Genomic DNA, 26006 nt, shown 5'->3' on the forward strand with positions numbered 1-26006 from the left:
TCCAGCGCAGTAAACAGTAGGGCACTGAGGAGTGTGGTAGAACAAAGGAATCTGGAATACAGGTCCATAATTCATTGAAAGTGGCGTCACATGTAGATAGGGTCATAAAGAAAGCTTTTGGCACATTGGCATTCATAAATCAAAAGCATTAAGTACAGGAGTAGGGATGTTATATTGAAGTTGTATAAGGCGTTGGTGAGGCCTAATTTGGAATATGGTATGCAGTTTTGGTCACCCACCTTCAGGAAAGATGTAAACAAAGTTGAAAGGATGTTGCCAGGTCTGGAGGACCTGAGTTATAAGGAAAGATTAAATAGGTTAGGACTGTTTTCTTTAGAATGCAGCAGATTGAGAGGAGATTAGATAGAGGTATAGACAGGGTAAATGCAAGCAGGCATTTTCCACTGAGGTTGGATGGGATGACAACTAGAGGTCATGGGTTAAGGGTGAAAGGTGAGAGGTTTGAGGGGAACATGAGGGGAAACTTCTTCACTCAGAGGGTCTTGAGATCGTGGAATGAGTTGCCAACACATATGGTGCATGTGAGCTGGAGTTCAACATTTAAGAGAAATTTGGATAGGTACATGGACAGTAGAGGTATGGAGGGCTATGGTCCTCGTGCAGGTTGATGGGAGTAGGCAGTTTAAATGGGTTTGGGAAGGACTAGATGGGCTGAAGGGCATATTTCTGTGCTGTACTTCTCTGTAACTTATACAAATTGGTTAACATGTATTACAAATATCAAGGACCCCAGCTCTAAACGGTGTGAAACACTTTGGTCACAACTTTCAATCAGAAAAACAAACCTTCACCACCTTCCTATGCTTCCTATTACCAAGTCAATTTTGGATCTAATTTGCCATTTTGCCTTCTGGGTTTGCCTATGGGTTCTAACCTTCTGGTAGAACTACCATGCAAGACGTTAGAGATGACATCTAGTGCACTGGCCTCATCAATATGCTTGGATTAACTATATTAAAAAAAACTTCAATCAAATTACTGAGACAGGATTTCCCATGAACAAAACTCTAATCAATCCCTACCTTTACATGTGTAAATAAATCTTGTCCCTCTGAATTTGTTTCTGTTAATTTCCCTACCATTGAGGTCAACTCATTGACCTGACATGTGCATATTTACCTTTTAGAATATCCTCCAGTCATCTGATACCTTACCTATGGTGAGCAAAGATGAAGAAAATCTCCATCAAATTTCAATCTCCTCCCTTACCCATAACAGCTTGAGATGCATCTTAACAGGTCTTGTGGATTTATCCACCTTAATTTGCTCCAAGATATATAACAACTCCTCCATCTTAATACTAATGTACTCGTGAATATAATTATATCTCCTAAATGCCCCCCAACTATCACTTTTGTCTTAATGAGTACAAATGAGAAGAATTCATTTAAGACCTCACCTAAATTAGAAACCTAGAAACATAGAAAACCTACAGCACAATACAGGACCTTCGGCCCACAGAGTTGTGCTGAACATGTCCCTACCTTAGAAATTACTAGGCTTACCCACAGCCCTCTATTTTACTAAGCTACATGTACCTATCTAAAAGTCTCTTAAAAGACCCTAGCGTATCCGCCTCTACCACCATTGCCAGCAGCCCATTCTACGCAATCACCACTCTCTGATTGATGAAGGCCAATACACTGTACTCCTTCTTAACCACAGAGTCAACCTGCTCAGCTGCTTTGAGCGTCCTATGGACTCGGACCCCAAGATCCCCCTGATCCTCCGCGCTGCCAAAAGTCTTACCGTTAATATTAAATTCTGGCATCATATTTGACCGCCCAAAATGAACCACTTCACACTTATCTGAGTTGAACTCCATCTGCCACTTCTCAGCCCAGTTTTGCATCCTACCAATGTACCTCTGACAGCCCTCCACACTATCCATAACACCTCCAACCTTTGTGTCATCAGCAAACTTACTAACCCATCCCTCCACTTCCTCATCCAGGTCATTTATAAAAATCACGAAGAGTAAGGGTCCCAGAACAGATCCCTGAGGCACGCCACTGGTGACCAACCTCCATGCAGAATATGACCCGTCTACAACCACTCTTTGACTTCTGTGGCCAAGCCTGTTCTGGATCCACAAAGCAAGGTCCCCTTGGATCCCATGCCTCCTTACTTCCTCAATAAGCCTTGCATGGGGTACCTTATCAAATGCCTTGCTGAAATCCATATACACTACATCTACTGCTCTACCTTCATCAATGTGTTTAGTCACATCCTCAAAAAATTCAATCAGGCTCGTAAGGCATGACCTGCCCTTAACAAAGCCATGCTGACTACTGCTAATCATATTATACCTCTCTAAAAGTTCATAAATCCTGCCTCTCAGGATCTTCTCCATCAACTTACCAACCACTGAGGTAAGACTCACTGGTCTATAATTTCCTGGGCTATCTCTACTCCCTTTCTTGAATAAGGGAACAACATCTGCAACCCTCCAATCCTCCGGAACCTCTCCCGTCCCCATTGATGATGCAAAGATCATCACCAGAGGCTCAGCAATCTCCTCCCTCGACTCCCACAGTAGCCTGTGGTACATCCCATCCGGTCATGGTGACTTATCCAACTTGATGCTTTCCAAAAGCTCCAGCACATCGTCTTTCTTAATATCTACATGCTCAAGCTTTTCAGTCTGCTGCAAGTCATCACTACAGTCACCAAGATCCTTTTCCATAGTGAATACTGAAGTATTCATTAAGTTCCTCTGGTTCCATACACACTTCCCCACTGTCACACTTGATAGGTCCTATTCTTTCACGTCTTATCCTCTTGCTCTTCACATACTTGTAGAATGCCTTGGGGTTTTCCTTAATCCTGCTTGCCAAGGCTTTCTCATAGCCCCTTCTGGCACTCCTAATTTCGTTCTTAAGCTCCTTCCTATTAGCCTCATAATCTTCCAGATCTCTAACATTACCTAGCTCTTTTGGATCTCCCCCTCCCCCTCCCACTTTCAAATCGCTTACTATCTTTTCTTTCAGTTGGTCCTGGCGAAGGGTCCCGGCCCGAAATGTCGACTGTACCTCTTCCTGTAGATGCTGCCTGGCCTGCTGCGTTCACCAGCAATTTTTATACGTGTTGCTTGAAATTCCAGCATCTGCAGATTTCCTTGTGTTTGTGTCTTGTGACGCAATCAGCAATCGCCTCTGATCTGAGCCGACAATTACATGCCAGGCGGCACCTAATTAATTAGCATGTTTATTTCGGCTTTTTTCTTAAAGATGTGCTGTGTGCCTCCTGGCTACCGCTGCATTCTCCGCGAATCGGTATCTGTCCAGGGCCCGGGGGTTGGGGTGGTGAGACACTGAGGTGTTATCTGTTTCCATTAGGGCAGGCAGCTCATCTTCTTCTATCTCTACCCGCCTTGATGTCGAAGGTCGAGGTTCGTCGTCTGCTGTGGCTGATGTGGAAGGCTTGCTTGACTGCTGAGTCTCGCGCATTTTTCTATCATACAGTTCTTTGTAAGCACTCAAAGCATCTTGCAAATACTGTATGTCCTAAACTGACATACCCTTTCAAAATTAAAGTCTTACTTTATCATTGCAGCAAAAGTCTCACGTAGTTGCTTCACATTCAGTTCCTGGACAACTTCACCTTCGGTCCGTTTGCTACTGTATTCGGTTTCGATTGTTATCCTTTCCTCTTCCAGTTGCATCAGCTCTTCATCTATCAGTTCTTGGTCATGGGATGCCAAAACCTCTCCAACATCATTTTCGTCAACTTCCACAAGCCACTCACTTTGTCCTTACTTCATTCACCACGAATCGAAACGCTTAATTATGTCTAGTTTTACACTAAGTGTAACACCCTTATGAGCTCTTTTAGGCTTTACCGATACTTTAGAACTCATCAGGCTAACGGCTGCTCACAGGCACGTGTTTAAGCAATGCCAGCTAGAATGGCGTTCCAAATCCAGGGGAGAGTGGTTGTTCGGGGCACGCGGCGCGCTGCCTTTCTTCATAACAGTGAAAACACCTTCTGTTAGCGAAAACAGGGAACTAATGTAGGTCTTTCGTAACAGTGAGGTTTCGTAAAGCGAACGTTCGAAAAGCAGGGGACACCTGTAGTCAGCATGGCCTTGTCAAAGGCAGGTCATTCCTTACAAGCCTAATTGCATTTTTTGAGGATGTGACTTAGCACATTGATGAAGGTACAGCAGTAGATGTAGTGTAAATGGATTTCACCAAGGCATTTGATAAGGTTCCCCATGCAAGGCTTATTGAGAAAGTAATTTCTACACCCATTTGCAAGTGTGACCTGTGGAGTTCACCAAAGATCTATTGTAGGTCTTCCAACAGTTTCTTATTTAAAGGTTGTCCCAGATCTATGTCATCTGAAAACGTGTGTAATGACATTGAGATAGCCCACAAATTTCCTCAATCGATAAGGTACCCCATGCAAGGCTTATTGAAAAAGTAAGGAGGCACGGGATCCAAGGGGATCTTGCTTTGTGGATCCAGAACTGGCTTGCCCACAAAAGGCAAAGAGTGGTTGTAGACGGGTCATATTCTGCATGGAGGTTGGTAACCAGTTGTGTGCCTCAGGGATCTGTTCTGGAACCCCTTTTCTTTGTGATTTTTATAAATGACCTGGATGAGGAAGTGGAGGGATGGGTTAGTAAATTTGCTGATAACACAAAAGTTGAGAGTGTTGTGGATAGTGTGGAGGACCGTCAGGGGTTACAGCGGAACATCGATAGGATGCAAAACTGGGCTGAGAAGTGGCAGGTGGAGTTCAACCCAGATAAGTGTGAGGTGGTTCATTTTGGTAGCTCAAATATAATTGCAGAATATAGTATTAATGGCAAGACTCTTGGCAGTGTGGAGAATCAGAGGGGCCTTGGGGTCCGAGTCCATAGGACACTCAAAGCTGCTGCGCAGGTTGACTGTGCGGTTAAGAAGGCATATGGTGGGATTGGGTTCAAAAGCCAAGAGATAATGTTACAGCTATATAGGACCCTGGTCAGATCCCACTGTGCTCAATTCTGGTCGCCTCACTACAGGAAGGACATGGAAACTATGGGTGCAGAGGAGATTCACAAGGATATTGCCCGGATTGGGGAGCATGCCCTATGAGAATAGATTGAGTGAACTTGGCCTTTTCTCCATGGAGCGGCGGAGGATGAGATGTGACCTGATAGAGGTATATAAGATGATGAGAGGCATTGATCGTGTGGTTTTTTCAGCCAGAGGTTTCTTCCCAGGGCTGAAATGGCTAACACGAGAAGACACAGTTTTAAGGTGCTTGGAAGTAGGTATAGAGGAGACGTTAGGGGTAAGTTGTTTTTTTTAAAAAATGCAGCGAGTGGTGAATGCGTGGAATGGGCTGCCGGCGACAGTGGTGGAGGCAGATACGAGAGGGTCTTTTAAGACACTCCTGGATAGGTGCATGGAACATAGAAAAATAGAGGGCTATAGGTAAGTATTGGTGATTACTAAAGTACGTACATCTTCGGTACAGCATTGTGGGCCAAAGGGCCTGTATTGTGCTGTAGGTTTTCTATGTTTCTATATAACCTACTGACCCAACATCTTTGGAATGAGGGAAGAAATCAGAGCACCTGGAGGAGACCCACATGGTCACAGGGAGGACAAACAAACTCCTTACAAACAGTGGCAGGAAATGAACCCTGGTTGCTGGCCCTGTAATATGTAAGGCTAACAGCTGCACTAAGATCTCTTAGGTTATTGACAACAGCCTTCTCCCTGGAAATAACTCGGAACATCTGTAGCTCGGGTGGTCGATGGTTGGGTTGAGATGTTTTTTGATCTTGGCAATTTACTTACAAACATTTCATCACCATGCGAGGAGACATTGTCAGTGTGCCGTTGATAGTGGTGAGTCTTCCGAATGTTTAGCTTTTATATACTCCTCAATCAGCTGATTCAACATCATTTCGGAAACTCAGTTGTGATGTGGGGAGGAAACCTCGTTGCTGATTGGCTGTGTGGCGAAATTCGCATCCTATTAACTTCCAGAACATCCTCACCCCTTTCTATAACCACCTTGAAATTTGCATAATTATGATCATCATCTCCAAAGTGCTCGGCCATTGACACTTCCAAGACTTGCTTATGTCCAAGATAGCCCCATTGTGTCTATGATTCTGCTAAGAGAACGTTCCCTGGGCACTTTACAAATTCCACATCTAGGTTATTCACATAAGACAATTATAATCATTCCTGGAGACCTTAAAATTGCACACAATGACAACTCTATCATGTTTTATTGTCCTGCTTTAATTTCCAAGCAGCATTACTACTGAACTGCTGGCTGGTGGCATAGTGGCATCAGCGCCGGACTTTGGAGTGAAGATTCCCGAGTTCAAATCCAGCCGGCTCCCTTGCACACTTTCCATCCGTGCTGGGTTGAGTGTCGAGCTAGTAACTCGACCTCGAGAAAATAAGAAAGCCTGCTAAAAAAAACGCCGTCATGACTGCATCCCGATGACTCCACTCGGAGTTAAGGGCATTCTTCTTCTTCTATTATTACTGAACAAGTACCAGGTAGTAACTGGAGAGGTTCCAGAATTCAGAGCATTTCTTCCCACTCATAAAGAGTTCATAACTCTATGGACAAAAGTGATGTTACTCCACAGTGACATCTTTATTCCAGATGCTAGCTGAAGCCATTATGACAAAGCAGTGCCACTCATCAAAATTTCAACTCATCCCTCCCTCAAGTGACACAAAACTACAATGCTTTTTAGAAATCCAATCCTCTAACTTGGCCTTAATGATTTCCAGGCAAGAACAACAATCTGTTTTCAAGGCATGAGATTCACAGATAAAGGGGCTGAATTATGATGCAAAATGTTATCTTCAACAAGGCCTGCTAGTACTTAGATCGCAGTTAGCCAGCCTGTCCATCAAAATCACTCAGCTCCAGGCTCCTATGTAGCAGGTATTCCATTTAAGTACATTAAATTGCATAATAGTAGGAATTCTGACAAGCACTTAACTCTATCCACTAATGGCAAGGAAGTGGATTGGGATCACTAGATTTCAGGCCTCAGACCTGAGTTTCAAATGTTTCTTAAACTCTATTTTTAATGCATTCCTCTGTATGAAGTTATCCACGACTCTAATACAGCTTACATTTATATTTTAAAAATTGCATCTTTGAATTGCTTTCAGATTGTATTTTATGCACCTAAAATCTGCAAAATATTTTGTATTTCCTTAACAGGGAGACAGACCTATGGTAAAAGCAAACTATCGTAGCTGCTAGATTTAAAAATAAAAACATAGCCGCTGAATATTTTTAGAATTTTTTTTGATTCTGTGCTTTGAACCACCGTTTATCAGAAATCAGATTGTTGATATTTGCTGTTGTATTATGCTCCATATTTGACTGTCAATTATGCGTAAGTATTAGGAATTTATAATTACTTCTGTTACAATTTCTTTTTAAACTCAAATGACAGATATTGAATTCTTGCATGCAGCTAACTGTCTTGTAATTTGCTACAAAATTCAGCAAAGGTAAACCAAATCTTTGTCTGAACTGGGCAAGAGAAAACGAGTTAATTTTAAGCTGAAGAGCGAGTAGGGCAGGAAGCGATGGACTGGACAAAGGGAAGATCTCTAACAAGATTGAGGCCAGGGCTGATGTGGTTTAAAATGTAACCAAGGTCATCCAGTTGATGGGGACAGTCAGAAAGTGAGAACGCAAAATAAAGTAACATCAGGCATGCCCAGCAGGTTAGACTGTGCTAATGGAGAGAGAGAAATAGCCTGTGTAACAAATGGTTTGACCATTTCTGAAACAGAGAAAGTGAAGTACCTGAAGTTGTAAACTCTATTTGGAATCCTGAAGGCTGCGTCTTGCCCTAATGGAAGATAGTGTGATACTCCCCAAGTTCACATCAGGCCCTGCTATAACAGTGCAGGAGGTCACAGAAAGGTAGGTCAGGGTGAGAGTGGACAAAAGAACTGAAATTACAGATGGCACCAAGCTGGAAGCTCCCCTGCAGTCTGAACACAGATGTTCCACATGCAACCACTTCATTTGTGGTTGTGTTTCTTCATTGTGCATGAGACCATATGGGGAACAGTAAGTACTGTTACGTGTCCACAGTTTCGTTTTCCTGGGAGTCCGTAGTTTCGTTTACTGTGGGCGTCACGTGTCCCCAGTTTCATTTTACTGGGGGTCCACAGTTTCGTTTCTGTGAGCATTACCTTATGATGTATGCCGACAGTATAAAAGAAGTGTGGGCATAGTGCTGAGGAGGAGTCAAAGGGGAGAGAGAGAGAGAGTGAAGATTGCAGACTTCGAGCTATCTGGGAACAGCTCACGATCGGGAAGGGTAAAGTCTAGTGCTTACCCATACCCAAAGGATTGGGTTAATCAGCGGCACACTGTGCATTGTGGAGACATGTCTGTTCTTCGTTTGATCCATGGGCGTGGATTTTGTGACAGTCATTTTGTGAAACTGCTCTTCGTGGATTTCGGATCAGCATTCCTCAGCTGGGATCTTCGGTAACCGTTTCTTCGTTCGCTAGCCATGGAATCTTTGGAATTCGTCGTGATCGCCTCGTCGCTGCATTGTGAATCCACAAGTCTCTCCTCTCACCTATTTTGTAAATTACTGGGACTCTCTGAACTACCACTTTAAGACTGTGCCTGAGTAAGATCTGTTAAGAACGAGTCCTAAGTTTGACTGTAAGGGGGCTATAGACGCATAACACTGTTAACTTCTGTTTAAGGAAGTAGTTTATTTAATTTTCTATATTTTTGAGTAGAATGTAAATAAATATAGTGGTTTTAATTTTAAAACCTGACTCAATTTGTCATCTTTTGCTGCTGGTACATTACGAAATCATAACAGCATAACACGCAAGATTGGTAAAAGAAAAAAATAACCCTTTGCTTTACCTGGTATGGCTGTTTGGGCACTTGGATAGCTCAAACGGAAAAGGTGAAAGGAAAGGTGTGGCAACTGTATGAGAACGTGCTATAACAAGAGGAGTGGTTGTTGGAACTGTATTTGCTTTGAAGTGTTGAAGGATGACAGCAGGGAATTCGTTATCAAATTTTACAACTTCTCTTTGTACACTTCTTTTTCTCTGTTTCAAAAATGGGCAATTGATTTTTGATCCTGATTTGCTTAACTTTCTCCATTAGCAATATCGAATCTGCTAGATTTTCCTATGCCTCTGCATTTTTGTAAACTCAATCAAGTTCAAGTTTATTGTCATCTGACTGGACATATATACAACCAAATGAGACAACAGCACCCTCACGGTACATACACTATATCACACATACACAGAGCATATGAACAAAATATTACCCTAATAAAATGTAATTCAAAATGCACATGAAGTATGCATCAGAGGTAAACAGTAAGGAGCTGACTGTCCTTTGTGTACCTTTGCGTGCTCGCTCTGATTTCATAGCTGCTTTATTCTTTTGATCAAATTCTAACTGACCCCATTAACAGAATGATTGGATTTACAGCTTCTCTCCAGTACAATCCCAGTCTCACCATAACAGAGATAATCCCTTTGTCCAATCCATCCACCCTATCTTAAGACTCCTTGTAATTCCTCTCTTTCCCAGTAATGAGGAAGGGTCCTCCGCCTGAAACATCAACTCCAGCTCTCTTTCCATGGATACAATTAATGACGATCTACCTATATTACAGAGCAAGATTTCAGACATAGATCACTACATCATAGAAACAGGGCTTTTGGCCCATCTATTGAAGGGCTAAAAATCCCACCACTATTATCTATCCATCTGGTTTCTATACAACATCTGAATGACCAGCCTAGACTGCTCGGCTGGTACTGTCCAAACCAGGTAACATGCACCTTAAAAGTGCTTGCTTCATACTGTATGTCTCCCTGGTCACATCGCCATCAATGTTACCTGAATATTAAATTGGAGATAATTACTTCTGCTGCATGCTATTTCCTGATGTTTTAATATGCAAAGCAGCTGGTGCAAAGATTACCTATTCAAAAATACAAGGAATTTTTAAACTACATAGTAATACACAAAAAACTCCAGCAGTCCAGGCAACATCTAAGGAGAAGAGTAAACAGACAACGTTTCAGGCTGAGACCCTTCATCAGGATTGTTGATGAATTACATAAAGCACATGATCAATTATATAAATGCTTTTCTCTTACTTTGTATTTGCGTATTTTTATACTGCATTGTAGCATGGGATAATTATTGTCAGCAGTGTTCCTGTTGGTATGAAATGTGAATCCATGGTTAATTATAATATTTGGAGTTTCCTTCAATCCATCCAATCCATGTCTCAGTTTCAGAGATGGAATACCAGAGCGCTGATGAAGCAATCTTCCTGATTGATCATGGCTGCAAGTTAATACCAATCCCTTCAGTAGGACGTTGCATTCGCCCATTGAGAAGTGTCTTCACAGTCTTTAATCACAGAGTCATGCACAGAAACTGGCCATTTGGCCCAAATACCCCTGCTGACCACAGCATCCTCTCTACTAGTCCCAGTTGTCCACATTCGGCCATGAACATCTTAGCCATTTCCTTCCATGTATCTATCCAAATGCCTTTTAAATGTTGCAATTGTACTTGATCAACCCCTTCCTCTGGCAGGCTGCTCCTTCCAAGTACACACTACTTTCTGTGTAAAGAAGTCACCTCTCAGGCTTCTTTCAAATTTCTCCCCTCTTAACAATGAGATAATACTGAGGCTGTATAAAACACTAGTCAGGCCATGCAGAGTACTGTCAACAGTTTTTGGCTCCGTATCTCAGAGAGGATGTGTTGTCATTGGAAAGAGTACAAAGGAGGTTCACAAAAATGATTCTGAGAATGAGGGGTGAAGATATGAGGAGTTTTTGGCAGCTTTTGGCCTGTACTCACTGGAATTTAGAAGAATGCAGGGGGATCTCAATGAAAGCTACCGAATGATGAAAGGACTAGAAAAGGTGGATGTGGAGAGGATGTTTCTTATGGTGGGGGTGTCCAGAACTAGAAGGCACAGCCTCAAAATTGAGAGGCAACCCTTTAGAACAGAGGTAAAGAAGAATTTCTTTTAGTCAGAGAGTAGTGAATCTGCAGAACACTCTGCCACAGACAGCTGTGGAGGCCAAGACCGTGGGAATATTTAAAGCGAAAATTGATAGTTTCCTGATTGGTCGGGGCATCAAAGGTTATGGTGAGAAGGCAGATGTATGGGGTTGAGTGGGATCCAGAATCAGCCATGGTGGGATGGCAGAGCAGACTCGATGGGCTGAATGGCCAAATTCAGCTCCTATGTCTTATGGTCTTATCTGGTATTTGTGCCCTCTAGTTTTGGACTCCCTAACCCTGGGGAAAAGACTATCACCACCTACCTTATCCATACCCCTCAGGATTTTATAAACTCCTGTGAAGTCACCCCTTAATCTCCTACTCTCCAAGGAATAAAGGTCCATTTGGCCAACCTCTGTCTATAAATCTAGCTCTTTAGTCTAGGCAGCATCTTTGTAAATCTCCTCTGCACACTCTCCAGTTTGACACTGTCTTTCCAGTCTTCTGTCATTTCCCACACAGCTGGGTTTAAACTAGATTGGCATGCATGTAGGATTCTGAGTAGGAGCAAGTCATTGGTTAGGTTGGGATTGAGTGAATTCCTTAATGACTATAAAAAGATTAACAATACTCTGAAGAGGGAAAACCAGGAGGGCAAAGAGAGGATATGAGGTAAGGTTCAAGAGGTTCGCAAGAGGTTCTATAGCTATATTAAAATGGTGATTCAGGAGAGAGTAGGTCCCTCAGAGGTCAGCAAGGCTGCCTAAGTCTTGACCTGGAGGTGATGAGTGGGGTTCTTCACAAATATATCTCCTTGGTGGTTATTGCGGAGAAAATCATGGTTGCTCAATAGAAAAAGGAACCAAGAGGAGATGTTCTGATGGACATTTATATGGCCAGCGAGGGGGTATTTGCTGTTTTACAGAATGCATCCTCAGACTTTGTAGGAAGCTAGAGAGGGAAGTGCAGAGGCCTGTCCAGGGACATTTGCTTCATCGTTAGCCACTGGTGAAGTTCCCAAAGGCTGGAAGGTGGCTAATGGTGTTCCCTTGTTTAAAAAGGATAGTAGGGACAAGCCAGGGAACTGGAGGCCGGTCAGCCTGACATCAGTAGTGGAAAAGTTACTGGAGGGATTCTGAGGGACAGGGTCTTCCAGCATTTGGACAGACAGGGTCTGATTATGAGTCAACATGACTTGTCCATCGGAGGTTACACTTGATGAGCCTTTTAGAAGTTTATTGAAGATGTAACCAAAACAATAGATGAGGATAGGGAGGTAGATGTTGTCCATTTGTACTTTAGCAAGGTCTCCAACAAGTTTCCCTATGGTAGGCTGGTCTGGAAGGTGAGATCCTACCGTATCTATGGAGTGATAGGTGTGTTCAAAATTGGTTTGGAGGTAGGAAGAAGAGAGCGGTGGTTGAAGGTTATTTTTTGAAATAAAGGCCTGTTACAAGTGGTGTGCTGCAGTATGCTGGCATCACACACAATATGCTGGAGGAACTCAGCAAGCTGCCTGGTCTGTTGAGTTCCTCCAATATTTTTTGTGTGTTACTGCAGATCCAGCATCTGCAGATTTTCTCTTGTTTCTGAGTATGTTGGGCTTCATCGGTCAAGGATTAAGCACGCGAGTCAGAACATTATGTTGCAACTGGTGAGGCTACATTTGGAATACTCTGTATAGTTTTAGTCACCCTGCTATAGAAAAACTGTGGCTAAATTGGAAACAGTGTAGAAAAGATTGATGACGATATTGCCAGGACTGGAGGGCCTGAGTTATTGGGAGATGTTGGACAGGCCAGGTCTCTATTCCTTGGAACAAAGGAGAATCAGCAGCAATCTTATAGAAGAGTTTAATATTATGAGGGCAAGATAAGCTGGACAGTAACAGTCTTTTCTCCAGGCAGTGGAGGGGGTGAGGATAGGTTTAGGGTGGGAGGGAGAAGATTTAAAAGGAACCTGAGAGGCAACTTTTTTTTTAATGCAGAGGGTTGTAAGTGTATGGAATGAGTTGCAGAGGAAATGGTTGAGGCAGGTACAATAGCATCATTTACGAGCACTTGGTTATCTACAGTACCTGGAAGCATAGGGGCCAAATTGGGACTAGCTGGGTGGACATCATGGTCAGCAAGGCCTGAAGGGCCTGTATCTAGGCAGCAGAGCCCGGTGGTTCCATGGCAACATTCTCTATGCTCATGACTTCCACGTTATCTTTCCAAAACTATGGCTCTTCTGCAGCGCTGTGCATTGCATTACTTACCCTGGCATTCTTACTTGCCCACTGTCCCATTGAGAAATATTCTAAAAGATGCCACATACTGCAACTACAGTACACAGATATCAGAGGGAAAGGCAATTCTAACCAGTGGACCGGGATGGGCGGGGGGGGGCACTCAAACTGACTGCTTTGCCCTGGATTGTATCAAGCCTTTGAAAATATTGGCAACATACCAATTTGTTTTGTGAAACATTTAATTACCATCCTGTTCTTTTAATTTTCCTATTAATTAACCTTCTAATTTGTATGAAGCTGTTTTGAATTCAGAATGAATATTTTTCTACTTGTTTCTAATATAACCAAGGAACATAGAATAAGTAAAGTATAAAATAGACAGGAATTTGTATCCAAGATCTTAGTCTGCATCATACCTTTATAAATACTTGACAAGGAAGCTCAGACTGCCTCGGCTCATCTCTAACAATATTATCTGAATCTATAACTTCAAATAAAACTTTGCCAAAATCTCTCTTCAATAGTTAACTGAAACTGCAATCATGTTCTATGCAAACACCATGTTCAACAAAGGTAGTAAATTCCCACAGAGAACAGTTACAAAGAAAGCTTGGAGTCAACAAACAAAAAGTCAAATGAATCTTAACCCTGCAGGGATTACTGATGATAATTAAAATCCTAGGGAAACACAACAGAATTACACAGGCTGGAATCCATCATTAGCACGGTCAGTTGTGTGGGCTCAACATTAATGCAACTCTTAGTTAAACCCCACTTAGAGTACAGTGTTCAGTTCTGGTCACCTCACTACATGGCCGGAACAACATTGTGGGCCCAAGTGCCTGTAATATGCTGTAGATTTCTATGTTCTATGTAACTCTGGTTACCTCTTAAGATAATATGACAAGCAACAATGGTTGCACAGCCTTATAAAATTAACCAAGTGATTTCAGAGAATAAGGATTGCAAGTTAAGAGCCAAAACACTTCTCATCAGTTTTGTAATCTTTGTTGCAACGCCACCTTCATTAGCACTTTGCTAAATTCTAAATGTTCCTGGTCATTTCAATCCTGTGTCAGGGCATCACTCACCCATTCTAACAAACTCATTGTAGCATCATATGCATGTGGTCACAACTGCAAATGCCAATGACAATACTGAATTCCTGAGATCTCCCCAAGCAGAGAAATGACTCAAGCTGCCCACTAAGTTGACTCAAAGGTATTTTCAAGATCAGTGCTGGATCACTTGAAGCAGTGGCTGACAATGGGCGACTTTCAAGACATGAAAGGACTGCAAAATAAAATTCTGCTTGGGTATATTAGGAGTGGCATTCAATGAAAAGGCTCTAGGCTCAATTTCTTTAAATAATTATCTGTAAAATCAATAGCATAGAGAGAACAAAATATCCTAGTTATTGGGTCACCAGGAATCTGTTATGAATTTTTTTAAAAACTTACTGTATTCTGAATTTTAAATAGATTCTTTGGTGCTGCTTGGGCTTTGCAGTTTTTCAAATAGCTTGCCCAGTTAAACTCCTCTTCCTTGTAGCCTGAAAGAGAAATCAAAATCATGTTAATAATGGAAAATGTTACATAGAACATAGAATTGTACAGCACAGTACAAGCCCTTCGGCCCACAATGTTGTGCCGACCCTCAAACCCTGCCTCCCATATAAGCCCCCACCTTAGATTCCTCCATATACCTGTCTAGTAGTCTCTTAAACTTCACTAGTGTATCTGCCTCCACCACTGACTCAGGCAGTGTATTCCACGCACCAACCACTCTCTGAGTAAAAACCCTTCCTCTAATATCCCTCTTGAACTTCCCACCCCTTACCTTAAAGCCATGTCCTCTTGTATTGAGCAGTGGTGCACTGGGAAAGAGGCACTGGCTATCCACTCTATCTATTCCTCTTATTATCTTGTACACCTCTATCATGTCTCCTCTCATCCTCTTTCTCTCCAAAGAGTAAAGCCCTAGCTCCCTTAATCTCTGATCATAATGCATACTTTCTAAACCAGGCAGCATCCTGGCAAATCTCCTCTGTACCCTTTCCAATGTTTCCACATCTTTCCTATAGTGAGGTGACCAGAACTGGACACAATACTCCAGGTGTGGCCTAACCAGAGTTTTATAGAGCTGCATCATTACATCGCGACTCTTAAATTCTATCCCTCGACTTATGAAAGCTAACACCCCATAAGCTTTCTTAACTACCCTATCCACCTGTGAGGCAACTTTCAGGGATCTGTGGACATGTACCCCGAGATCTCTCTGCTCCTCCACACTACCAAGTATCCTGCCATTTACTTTGTACTCTGCCTTGGAGTTTGTCCTTCCAAAGTGTACCACCTCACACTTTTCCGGGTTGAATTCCATCTGCCACTGCTGCATCCTATCAATGTCTCTCTGCAATCTTTGACAATCCTTTACACTATCTACAACACCACCAACCTTTGTGTCGTCTGCAAACTTGCCAACCCACCCTTCTACCCTCACATCCAGGTCGTTAATAAAAATCACGAAAAGTAGAGGTCCCACAACAGATCCTTGTGGGACACCACTAGTCCTCCAATCTGAATGTACTCCCTCCACCACCACCCTCTGCCTTCTGCAGGCAAGCCAATTCTGAATCCACCTGGCCAAACTTCCCTGGATCCCATGCCTTCTAACTTTCTGAATAAGCCTACCATGTGGAACCTTGTCAAATGCCTTACTAAAATCCATATAGATCACATCCACTGTACTACCCTCATCTATATGCCTGGTCACCTCCTCAAAGAACTCTATCAGGCTTGTTAGACACGATCTGCCCTTCACAAAGCCATGCTGACTGTCCCTGATCAGACCATGATTCTCTAAATGCCTATAGATCCTATCTCTAAGAATCTTTTCCAACAGCTTTCCCACCACAGACGTAAGGATCACTGGTCTATAATTACCCGGACTATCCCTACTACCTTTTTTGAACAAGGGAACAACATTCGCCTCCCTCCAATCCTCCGGTACCATTCCCGTGGACAACGAGGACATAAAGATCCTAGCCAGAGGCTCAGCAATCTCTTCTCTCGCCTCGTGGAGCAGCCTGGGGAATATTCCGTCAGGCCCCGAGGATTTATCTGTCCTAATGTATTTTAACAACTCCAACACCTCCTCTCTCTTAATATCAGCATGCTCCAGAACATCAACCTCACTCATATTGTCCTCACCATCATCAAGTTCCCTCTCATTGGTGAATACCGAAAAGAAGGATTCATTGAGGACCTCGATCACTTCCACAGCCTCCAGGCACATCTTCCCACCTTTATCTCTAATCAGTCCTACCTTCACTCCTGTCATCCTTTTTTTCTTCACATAATTGAAGAATGCCTTGGGGTTTTCCTTTACCCTACTCACCAAGGCCTTCTCATGCCCCCTTCTTGCTCTTCTCAGCCCCTTCTTAAGCTCCTTTCTTGCTTCCCTATATTCCTCAATAGACCCATCTCATCCTTGCTTCCTAAACCTCATGTATGCTGCCTTCTTCCTCCTGACTAGATTTTTCACCTCACTTGTCACCCATAGTTCCTTCACCCTACCATTCTTTATCTTCCTCACCAGGACAAATTTATCCCTTACATCCCGCAAGAATCTCTAAACATCGACCACATGTCCATAGTACATTTCCCTGCAAAAACATCATCCCAATTCACACCCGCAAGTTCTAGCCTTATAGCCTCATAATTTGCCTTTCCCCAATTAAAAATTTTCCCGCCCTCTTTGATTCTATCCTTTTCCATGATAATTATAAAGGCCAGGGAGTGGTGGTCACTGTCCCCCAGATGCTCACCCACTGAGAGATCTGTGACCTGACCCGGTTCATTACCTAATACTAGATCTAGTATGGCATTCCCCCTGGTTGGCCTGTCCACATACTGTGACAGGAATCCATCCTGGACACACTTAACAAATTCTGCCCCATCTAAACCCTTGGAACTAATCAGGTGCCAATCAATATTATGTTCTTGAGCAATGTAATTACTGTCACCTTAGATCACACAAATTTCACAAATCAAAATAACGTTATAAATGCAAATCAGATGGATCATTGTTTTGACAGCAATCAGTTAACTGTCCATAATTGCCTGACCAAACTAATCTTTTCCCTCTTGCATGACACAAGATTAATTTGACTTTCCAGATTAATTCAGAATGACACAAGTAATTCTCCAATTTCAGCACCTGCAAAGGCAGCTGTCACTAAGATCAATGCAGCATGCTTTTCAAGTGCGAGAAATTACACACTCCGCATTGCATTCTGCCTTACTCATTAAAAAACATGTATGTCACTCTCTCGTTGAGCTATCAGACCTTTAGGAGGATACAATTTGTGGCTGGTCTTCTCACACCATCCCACTGGATGGATATCAGGTGAGTCACTGTTAATCCAGAAATCAAAACATTCAGAATATCCGTCAAAGTGGAGCCTCAGGCGAACACCGCATACCTGATGGAAAGAAACAGTCAAGTTATCTACATAAATTTTTTTTTTAAAAAAATCACCAAGTGCTTGAAGGAACTATTTTAGTGGTCTATGAATTCGACCCTGTATTTTTAATATGATTTGTTGTCGTGTCATTTTAAGCATTATCTCTATTATCAATAATAATTGGGACTGATTTTCCACTTTTACCCCTTGGCGCTAAATAGCCTAACCAGAGAGGACACAGGACATCTAGATGTCAAGGATCTCCAATCAAAAATCTGGAGGGCTCTATTATTGATGAGCTTTCCTCCTTATTGGAGTATTGCATTCAGCATCAATAAGTATTTAAAATTTGGCATGAAATCATAACAAGGTTTTATTTTGAATAAGAGCAGATTAACATAGAACACATAAACTTTGCTCCACGTTGTCTGTGCCAACCATGATGCTAGTAATGCCATCTGCCTGGATATGTTTAGTATCCATCCATCCTCTGCATATGGCTGTCCGAATGTCAATGTAACCACTGTATTCGTTTTCACCACTTCCCGATAGTACGGTCCAGGACCAACTGCTCTCTGTGTAAAACAGACTTCTTTAAACATTCCCCCTCTCCCCCCCCTTCATAACTATACATGCTAGTATTCGACAGGTCTGTCCTGGGAAAATAGACTCTCATAATTACGCCTGCCTCTCGTAATTTACATACTTCAATCAGGTTGCCTCTCAGTCTCCAATACTCTTGAGAAGACAATCCAAGTTTGTTTAACCACTACTTATAACTAATATTTTGCAATCTGGTGAATATGCCAGTGAACTTCTCCTGCATTCTCTCCGAAGCTCCCACATCCTGTATTAACTAAGACTGCATATAAAACTCCAAATGTAGCCAAAACAAAGTTCAGCAGCATCTACAACATGATTTGCCAACAATTATACTTAACACTATGATAAGGCAAATGTGTCTATCTTCCTTATGACCCTATCTACTTGTGTTGACACTTTCAGGGAGCTATGGACTTGCACCTCAAGATCCCTTTGCACATCAAAACTCCTGCCACCTTCTATATACTTTCCTCTTGCATTTGTCCTCCGAACGTGCAACACCTCGCACGTGTCCAGATGAAACTGCAATTGCCATTTCTCCACTCATATTTTGAACTGATCTATATCCTACTGTATCCTTCGACAACCTTCCTCACTTTCCCATCTCTGCCAGTTTTCAAAGTCATCTGCAGACCTATTACATTTTTGTCCAAATCATATGTCCCAGCAATGATCCTTCTAAAGACTGCATTTCAAATATCTTATTAGGCCATCACTGCCACCTAGAAACCTAAGGCACTTTAATCCAAGTATATAAATATGAAGTGTTATGGATGATTGATCTTCACCACCTTCTCTTATAAAGCAAGCTGGGGCTACTTAAGGTCACAGAGGCTAGCTTGATCTCTGACAACCATGCTAACAACACACATTTAAAAATATTAAAACCAGAGAAAATCAGTACATAATTCTAACATTTATCCAGTAGATATTACATATATTTCTTAGTGTTGTGTATTTAATATTTCAATAATATTTGAATAATCTTGTATGTGTATGTGTAAATATATTTTTTTGAAAGAGCTTCTTGTTCATTTAAATAATTCATTACATGTTATATGTATAAATACATGAATTGCATACGTCATCAGGCTACCATGTTTTAGGTGCAAGCCTCGTTTAAAAGTAAACTTGAAGTTAGACCCACGTCCCCAGACTCCTGGGTCTTCCTTTGAATTAGTTTAATATTCTGGAGTTCGAAAACCTAACACTTACCTCTGCAACTGACAGCACACAGAACATGGAGGGATGTCGCGGGTCAATACCTTCCAGCTTCATGCCTACTTTAAATCCATTTTTGTTCTGGGGAACTAATTGAAACTGTAAAGAAAAATATATTAGTCTTTCTTCTCCATAATTGGCTCCAATCATTGACAATGATTCACTGATATTTCAAAATAACTATTCATCATCTACAACTCCATGCTAGAATTGTTTACATTGTTTAAAATGTCAATGCACATGACCTTGTACCTTACAATACAACATTTGGCAAAGACTTTATCTATATTTAAGGCAGGGGTTGATAGGTTCTTGATTGCTCAGGGCATGGAGGGATAAGGGGAGAAGGCACGAGATTGGGGCCAAGAGGAAAATTGAATCAGCCATGATGAAATGGTGGAGCAGACTCGATGGGCCAAATGGACTAATTCTGTTTCCACATTCTATGGTCTTGCGGTCTTATTAAGTTAGCATTCTAAGATACTTTGCATCAGGTCAGAGACAAACTATAATTTCTCTACCTTCTGCGTAACACCAGCCTAGAATTCCTAGGTGGAATAAAGCCCACAATTGCACTCAGCGCCCATCTCAGCAATCAATAAGGGAGATATCTATACTCAGCTACTCAAAGATCACCTTCCTGAGTAGTGTGCGAGAGGGAGTAAACCTTAACCTCCCCTCACCTCCGCAGCAGTTACTCCATTTCCTTCCTCAATGCCCATTCTTCTGTAATAATGGCACCTGAAAAATCAAGACCTCTCATGGCACGGAAGGCCATTCAGCCCATCAAGTCTGTGTTAGCTCAGTGCAATCCCATTAGCCCCATAACCCTATTTCCCACTCCATCAACTCCTGCCACCCATCTATACTCGGGGTGATTCACAGTGGCCAATGAACCTATGGGATAGGAGATAAACCTATGGAGTTTGGTTTAAACCTATGGAGTAAACCTATGGATAAACCACTGGAGTTGGTCACAAGCAGAACGTGCAAACTCCACACACTGAGACCAGATCTGCCTTTCAATGCACTCTGGCCTTACTGCCTGCTGTGCTATGATGCGCTGAAAGAACAGTTTTCAGAGAAACTGAGCTTATTGGTGATCACATCCTGGAACTTACTATTCCCTTCTGTTTGGTTCATTTGCTCAGCCACAAAGGCACGGTCAGCATCACCAAACTGCTGCATATTTTACAGAATATTTCAAAAAGCTTTCATTTTTTACATAGTACTTTGCATTGTTAACACTTCCATCACAATTTTACTATCTATTTATTTATTGCAATATAACACAGAATAGGCCCTTCCGGCCCCTCGGCCACACCACCCAGCAACCCCCGGTTTAAACCTAGCCTAACCATTGGACAGTTTAAAATGACCAATTTAACCTTCCAACTGGTACGTCTCTGGACTGTGGGAGGAATCTGGAGAAAATACCAGATGATTGACAGGACACATTTTAACAGAGGCGGATCCGATGGCCTGCAGCTAACATGATTTCACTGTGGAAGCAGTTTGATGAAGATGTCAACCAAATTCTGGAGGCGGCGGCGAAGGGAGGGGTCGATAGGGAGCTGCAAGCCATGACAACAATCATTGTCAGCATCGCAGCTGAACGGTTCGGAGAAGAGGAGAAGGAAGGCTCCAAAACATCTTACTCGAAGAACCAAAGAGCGTTGAGGATCCACAACATCAGGCAGGAGATGAAAGTGCTGAAGTCCCAACACAAGGAGGCAGGAGAAGAGGAGAGCATGGCTTGGCCCAGCTGATGTGCATACTACGAAAGAAGATCAGGGTCCTCCGCCGGGCAGATTGACGTCGGAGGTGGCATCATGAAAGGGCCCAAAAACATGCTACCTTTGTCGCCAACACCTTCAAGTTCACCAAGGAGTTGCTGGGGGAGAAGCGCAGAGGGAAACTGGCCTGTTTGCAGGAAGACATAGACCAACATCTGAAGAAGATATATAGTGATCCTGAAAGAGAGCAGGAGTTGGGAGAGTGCAACATCCTAATAGATCCACCTGAACCAGATGTGCAGTTCGATATGTCAGAGCTGCGGCTAAAGGAAGTCAGAGAGGTCGTCTGCAAAGCAAGGGCAAGCTCGGCTCCAGGACCAAGCAACACCTCGTACAAAGTGTACAAGAACTGCCCCAAACTCCTGCTGTGTCTGTGGAAGATCCTGAGAATCTTCTGGAGAAGGGGGAAGATCCCAGAATGGTGGCAAGTGGCTGAAGGGGTGTGGATCCCGAAGGAGGAAAATGCCACCCAGATAGACCAGTTTCGCATCATCTCCCTGCTGTGTGTCGAGGTGAAGATCTTCTTCAGTGCTGTTTCTAATCGGCTGTGCACCTACCTAGCAAAGAACACCTATATTGATACATCAGTCCAGAAGGGAGGCATTTCAGGGATGCCGGGCTGTCTGGAGCACATCAGTGTGGTGACACAGCTCATCAGGGAAGCCAGAGAGAACAAGGGCAACCTGTTAGTGTTGTGGCTCGACCTGGCAAATGCATATGGCTCCATTCTGCACAAGCTGGTGCAGCTCACACTGACCAAATATCATGTCCCCAGCAGAAACAGAGACCTTATCGTTGATTATTACAGCAACTTCAGGATGAGGGTCTCTTCAGGAGTAATTACATCAGCCTGGCACAAGGTGGAGATCGGCATCATCACAGGGTGCACTATCTCAGTGACACTGTTCTCCGTAGCCATGAACATGCTCACTAAGTCTGCTGAGCCAGAGTGCAGAGGGCCCAGAATGAATTCCGCTCAACTGCAGCCACCTATCAGGGCATTCATGGACGACCTCACAGTCACCACCGAATCAGTCCCAGGCTGCCGGTGGATTCTGCAAGGGCTCGAAAAGCTGGTGGAGTGGGCCCGGATGCGTTTCCAACCTGCCAAATCAAGATCAATGGTGTTGAGGAAAGGGAAGGTGGAGAACAAGTTCCAGTTCAGCATCGCAGACACAGCCATCCCAACCATCGCAGAAAAGCCAGCCAACAGCTTAAGCAAGGTTTTTGACAGCTCTTTAAGGGACACGACATCCATTCAGATGACCTGCACCGAGTTGGATGGCTGACTGAAATCTGTGGACAAGTCTGGCCTACCTGGGAAGTTTAAAGCCTGGGTGTATCAGCATGGCATTCTTCCCAGAATCCTGTGGCCCCTCCTCATCTATGCAGTTCCGATCTCGACAGTCGAAACCTTAGAGAGGAGGGTTAGCAACCACCTCAGGAGATGGCTGGGGCTGCCAAAGAGCCTGAGCAGCATCGCACTCTATGGACACCACAACAAACTGCAACTGCCCTTCAAATCCTTGGAGGAAGAATTCAAGGTAAAAAGAGCCAGAGAAGTGCTACAGTATAGGGACTCAAGTGACCCAAAGGTGGCTAGAGCAGGGATCCAAGTGAGGACTGGCAGGAAGTGGAGGGCAGAGGAAGCTGTTCAGGAAGCAGAGGCGAGGCTGCATCACAGGAGGCTGGTTGGAGTAGTCACACGAGGCCGAGCTGGGCTGGGATCCTTTCCAACTCCCCAAATGGACACCAGAGGGAAGGAAAGGCATCGTCTAGTTCAGGAGGAGGTGAGAACAGTAGTGGAAGAGATGAGAGCCTGCAAGGTGGTGGGAATGAAGCAAGAGGGAGCTTGGACAAGATGGGAGAATGCGGTTGAGAGGAAAGTGACCTGGGCAGATCTTTGGAAAGCCGAACCACACTGCATCCAATTTCTCTTCCAGGCAGTGTACGATGTGCTTCCAAGCCCATCAAACCTGCACACATGGGGTAAGCAGAGTCATCTGCGTGCCCGCTGTTCTCCAAGTGAGGAACCCTGGAGTACATCCTCAGACGCTGCGCAAGGGCACTTGGTGAGGGACGGTACAGGTGGAGGCATGATCAGGTCCTGAAGACCATCGCTGAAGCCATCAATGCAGGAGTTGAGTGGGCGAAGCGGTCCGGACCCTCCAAGCAGACCATTGCCTTTGTCAGAGCTGGGGAGCAGCCAATACCCACCAAAAGAACATCTGCAGGCATCCTGACCTCTGCAAGCTGTTGGTGGACCTCGAAGGGCAGCTGAAGTTCCCCAACCATATCGCAGCCACCACCCTGCTACCAGACATTGTCCAAGTGTCTGAGTCTACTAAGCAAGTGGTGCTGCTGGAGCTGACAGTCCCATGGGAAGATCGCTTGGAAGAGGCCTTTGAAAGGAAGCTCTCCAAGTACACAGGACTGGTCAGCAACTGTCAGCAGGCTGGATGGAGAGCGAGGTGTCTCCCAGTGGAGGGTGATTGTAGGGGACTCATAGCCCGTTCTTTAGTTAGAGCCTTCAGCATTTTGGGTATCGAGGGAGAGAGGAAGAGGAGAGCCATCCGCAGTACCACCGATGCGGCAGAGAGGGCCTCAAGATGGTTGTGGCTAAAAAGAGGGGAGCCATGGAGTCATAAGTAGCTAGCCATCTGGACACAAGCTGGGGTCTGATCAGGCCCGGCTGGGTCACTTGGAGGAGGTTGTATGATGTTGAAAGACCTGAAACACCCGATGATTCCAGGAACATCACTGAAGATGTGTCCAGAGGCAACAGTAGATGTATGTACACAGCTAACTGAATACGAAGCGTTGTATTACAGGTCATATAGACTTAGAAGATCATTTTCTCCCCCACCTGGAGATTGTTAATCAAGTGATTTGAATTCTTTCATGTTATTCAAATTTGCGAGGCAGAAAGTAAACAAGGAATTCACAGTAGCCAATTACTTGAGAAGCACAATTGTTTAGCCTGTATTCAAGGAAATTAACCAGTAATATGCATTATATCCATAAACAAGAGATAGTCGAAGGACCTGATAATATTTCATGATTAGGCCTATCCAGTATGTGAACAAATTGTAATTGTTATCAGCTTAAAGGAAGCTATCCACACAGATTCAACTGGTTCAGAGCTTTAATTCCCCCTCTCCTGCCAATAAATGCAATCATTGCATTGAACAATAGTATAACCACAAATTCAAAGAATCTTAGACTACACAAACCAGGAAACAGGAAAGTACATCTGTTAGATTTTTTTAAATGGATATACCTAAATAAAATAGGACATCTAGGTGCATGGCAGTAAAAAAAATCAGAAGCTAATTTCAAGATGTTATTTTAAAATCTATCAAGTTTAAAAGTAAATATTTTGAGTAAAATAGACTCACACACACAAAATTACTCATTGGTGCCTCAGTGTGGCATTTAAGGATAATATTTATGTATCAAGCTCCAATTTTTCAGTTGTTGAAATGAGGACAGGATGTAAAAATTCCAGAATCATTCATAGTGAGTCAAAGCAAAGTGATTTTCTGATTTAATTGTTGACACCTCCGCTGTACAGAGACACGATCAAAAAAAAAGATGAGTGGCGGAGGGTGGTGAGTCAGTGGATTCGTTGCCACAGGGCGGCTGTCACTGGATCAGGTCACAAGGCTTATTTAAGGCGGAAGCTGATAGGTTTTTGATTAGTCTGGGCATGAAATGTTATGGGGAGAAGGCAGGAGAATGGGGTTGAGAGGGAAATGGATCTGCCATGATGGAATGGCAGAGCAGACCCAATGGGCCAGATGGCCTAATTTCTGCTGCAATGTCTTATGACATGACTGAAAAAGTGACAGAGGGCTAAAGTGTAGATGTGAGTGGAGAATAAGATTAGGAAAATCATGTCTGACGAATCTCATAGAATTTTTTGAGGATGTAACTAGTAGAGTGGATAGGGGAGAACCAGTGGATGTGGTATATTTGGATTTTCAAAAGGCTTTTGACAAGGTCCCACATAGGAGATTAGTGTGCAAACTTAAAGCACACGGTATTGGGGGTAAGGTATTGGTGTGGGTGGAGAATGGCAGACAGGAAGCAAAGAGTGGGAATAAACGGGACCTTTTCAGAATGGCAGGCGGTGACTAGTGGGGTACCGCAAGGCTCAGTGCTGGGACCCCAGTTGTTTACAATATATATTAATGACTTGGATGAGGGAATTAAATGCAGCATCTCCAAGTTTGCGGATGACACAAAGCTGGGTGGCAGTGTTAGCAGTGAGGAGGATGCTAAGAGGATGCAGGGTGACTCGGATAGGTTGGGTGAGTGGGCAAACTCATGGCAGATGCAATTTAATGTGGATAAATGTGAAGTTATCCACTTTGGTGGCAAAAATAGGAAAACAGATTATTATCTGAATGGTGGCCGATTAGGAAAAGGGGAGGTGCAACGAGACCTGGGTGTCATTATACACCAGTCATTGAAAGTGGGCATGCAGGTACAGCAGGCGGTGAAAAAAGGCGAATGGTATGCTGGCATTTATAGCGAGAGGATTCGAGTACAGGAGCAGGGAGGTACTACTGCAGTTGTACAAGGCCTTAGTGAGACCACACCTGGAGTATTGTGTGCAGTTTTGGTCCCCTAATCTGAGGAAAGA

The 26006-nt window shown here is 43.4% G+C and overlaps 1 protein-coding gene across 6 annotated transcripts in view; it reads right to left on the reverse strand.

Moving 5' to 3' along the window:
• The window catches only part of LOC134355649 (lethal(3)malignant brain tumor-like protein 4), a 427935-nt gene that overhangs the window by 255216 nt on the left and 146713 nt on the right, over positions 1 to 26006 (reverse strand). For all 6 annotated transcript variants that reach the window (XM_063065900.1, XM_063065889.1, XM_063065869.1 and 3 more), the window contains 3 exons: positions 19557 to 19661; positions 17621 to 17756; positions 14731 to 14822 (listed from right to left, as the gene is read on the reverse strand). In XM_063065900.1, the coding sequence (XP_062921970.1) occupies positions 14731 to 14822; positions 17621 to 17756; positions 19557 to 19661 (333 nt within the window). The remainder of the gene's footprint in view (positions 1 to 14730; positions 14823 to 17620; positions 17757 to 19556; positions 19662 to 26006) is intronic.

Source organism: Mobula hypostoma, chromosome 1 (genome assembly GCF_963921235.1).
Source record: "Mobula hypostoma chromosome 1, sMobHyp1.1, whole genome shotgun sequence".
NCBI lineage: Eukaryota > Metazoa > Chordata > Chondrichthyes > Myliobatiformes > Myliobatidae > Mobula > Mobula hypostoma.